This window comes from Sinocyclocheilus rhinocerous, unplaced genomic scaffold (genome assembly GCF_001515625.1).
Source record: "Sinocyclocheilus rhinocerous isolate Xijiao unplaced genomic scaffold, SAMN03320098_v1.1 scaffold210, whole genome shotgun sequence".
Lineage (NCBI taxonomy): Eukaryota > Metazoa > Chordata > Actinopteri > Cypriniformes > Cyprinidae > Sinocyclocheilus > Sinocyclocheilus rhinocerous.
The window spans coordinates 501,204-503,578 of record NW_015654490.1 but is presented as its reverse complement, the minus strand read 5'-3'; the positions used below and the strand labels follow the sequence as shown (position 1 = coordinate 503,578).

The 2,375-nt window shown below is 48.1% G+C and overlaps 1 protein-coding gene across 1 annotated transcript in view; it reads left to right on the top strand.

Annotated features, from left to right (window-relative positions):
* LOC107717022 (heterogeneous nuclear ribonucleoprotein Q) overlaps nucleotides 1-2,371 on the top strand; it is a gene marked incomplete at its 3' end in the record, with an annotated part of 10,245 nt that extends 7,874 nt beyond the window's left edge. Inside the window, exons 9-10 of the mRNA XM_016523668.1 lie at nucleotides 1,026-1,147; nucleotides 2,053-2,371. Coding sequence (XP_016379154.1) covers nucleotides 1,026-1,147; nucleotides 2,053-2,371 — 441 coding nt within the window. The remainder of the gene's footprint in view (nucleotides 1-1,025; nucleotides 1,148-2,052) is intronic.
* Between the last annotated feature and the right edge of the window lie 4 nt (nucleotides 2,372-2,375).

Below are 2,375 nucleotides of genomic sequence, written 5' to 3'. Positions count from 1 at the left end.
AGGGGTGGTAATATTATAATGAGATCCCTTTGCCACGTCACCAAGGGAGCGAAATCAGACGCTGGTTTTCTCAGACGCTTTCAGAAAAAGGCTTACCAAAACAGTTACTGGGTTAATTTTTTCAAGTTTCCTTGGTTGGTAGATGCACCGGGGACCTGATTATAGCACTTAAAACCTGGAAAAGTCCGATTTTCATGATATGTCACCTTTTAAAGATTTTAAGATCTACATTTAACGTTCTTTTTTTCTCAGAGGGTCTTACTGACATCATCCTTTACCATCAGCCGGATGATAAGAGAAAGAACAGGGGCTTCTGTTTTCTGGAGTACGAGGACCACAAAACAGCAGCACAGGCCCGACGGAGGCTCATGAGCGGGAAGGTGAAGGTTTGGGGCAATGTGGTCACCGTCGAGTGGGCCGACCCTATTGAGGATCCTGACCCGGAGGTCATGGCAAAGGTCAGAACATTATCCAGTGCTAAACCACAAGGTGTTCTCTTTGGTGAAGGGGTTGTACTGAAAGACGATCACCTTCTCAGTTCCTGCTGAGATTCTCTTTCCACGTTCTCTTCAGATAACACTGTTCTGAAGCAGTAGGCTTCATGCTGGCAGTTTACTGTCGACTTGACGTTGGTTAGAGTCTTCCTTCTGCCATGGGAGCACTGTTGATCAAAGTCTTGGGGTTTTCAACTGACCTAAATGCCAGACCGATATAACGGCGCTTATATTTAGGCCCCGTCTTCTCTTACAACTTGGGAGCTCATGTTGTCATCTCATCTGCTCCTAGGTGAAAGTGTTGTTTGTCAGGAACCTGGCAAACAGCGTCACAGAGGAAATACTTGAAAAAGCATTCGGCCAGTTTGGCAAACTGGAGCGAGTGAAGAAACTGAAAGACTACGCCTTCATTCACTTCGATGAGAGAGATGGAGCGGTCAAGGTAAGACACTTTGGAATGAGTGTCCAGGTGCACGCTTCTGGTTTTGTTGAGCGGTCGTTACAGTGGTGTGACGGTATGGATGTTTGCAGGCACTGGCAGAAATGAACGGTAAAGATTTAGAGGGGGAGCACATTGAGATTGTGTTCGCCAAGCCACCCGACCAGAAGCGGAAAGAGAGGAAGGCGCAGCGTCAAGCAGCGAAGACACAAATGTGAGTTTTGTGGGTTTACAGCAGCGGTGTCTAGCCCTGCTCATGAAGGGCAGCTATCCTCGAGACGTCCGGTCCAGCTCTTATGCAGTGCACTTATGCCTTGTCCAAACACCCACACTTGTGGTCTTGGCCACTTAGGAGCGCATGCACATGACAGGAAGCAAGTGTGCAAGACTGTCCCAAGTCTTAAACACGCCAAAGCGTAGTTTCCTAAACCCACACTGTCTCCAATACCACTCCGGACCGCTATTTGAGGCTTAGTGTAACCCATCATGTTTTGAAATAATAATTTGTGAGACTTTTTGCCGAGAGGACACGGAAACCTTTCCAATGCAAGTTAAATATTAATATAATAGTTAGATATTACATATAATTTGGTCGAAAAACAAAGTCTTGCGCTTTTTATTGGTGCAATGATGAGTAGTGGTGGTATTTATTTTGTACAACATTTGCAGCTGCTTTTTATCACTTAATTACAAGCACCACAAATTAAGTTGTCATCTGTTTTAGGGACTACTGAACAGACATTTAGAAGTTGATTTTAAAATGTAAAGCAAAGATAAAGCTATTGCATTTTTACAACACTATAAGTGTGTCCCATCAGGTAATGAAAAGTTTGACACACTTGTGGTCTTCATGCTCACTTAAATACTTGAGCCAAATACAGGAAATACGTCATATAAGTAGTGAAGTGCAGAGACCACCAGTGTGGGTATTTGGACAAGGCATCGGTGTTTTGAGTCATCCTGAACACCCTGATTAGCTCAGGCAGGTGTGTTTGGTTAGGGTTGGAGCTGGACTCTGCAGCCCTCCAGGAGCAGACGCTTTGCAGCTCTGTGTCTCCGAGGTGAGCAATCTCCGAGCGGCTCATTCCATGTAAACATCCCTGTGCTCTTCTCTCCCAGGTATGATGATTACTACTACTATGGGCCTCCTCAGATGCCGCCTCCTGCCAGGGGCCGGGGCAGGGGTGCCTGTCGGGGCGGTTACTCCTACCCACCAGACTATTATGGCTATGAAGATTACTACGATTATTATGGTTACGATTACCATAACTACAGGGGCGGCTACGACGACCCGTACTACGGCTACGATGACTTCCAGGCGCCCGCTCGAGGCAGAGGGGGGCGCGGCGGGGCCCGAGGCGGGGCGTCTCCGGTGCGCGGCAGAGGGGCCAGCGCTTCACGGGGACGGGCGGGCTTCCCGCAGCGCGGCGGCGGGCCAGGGG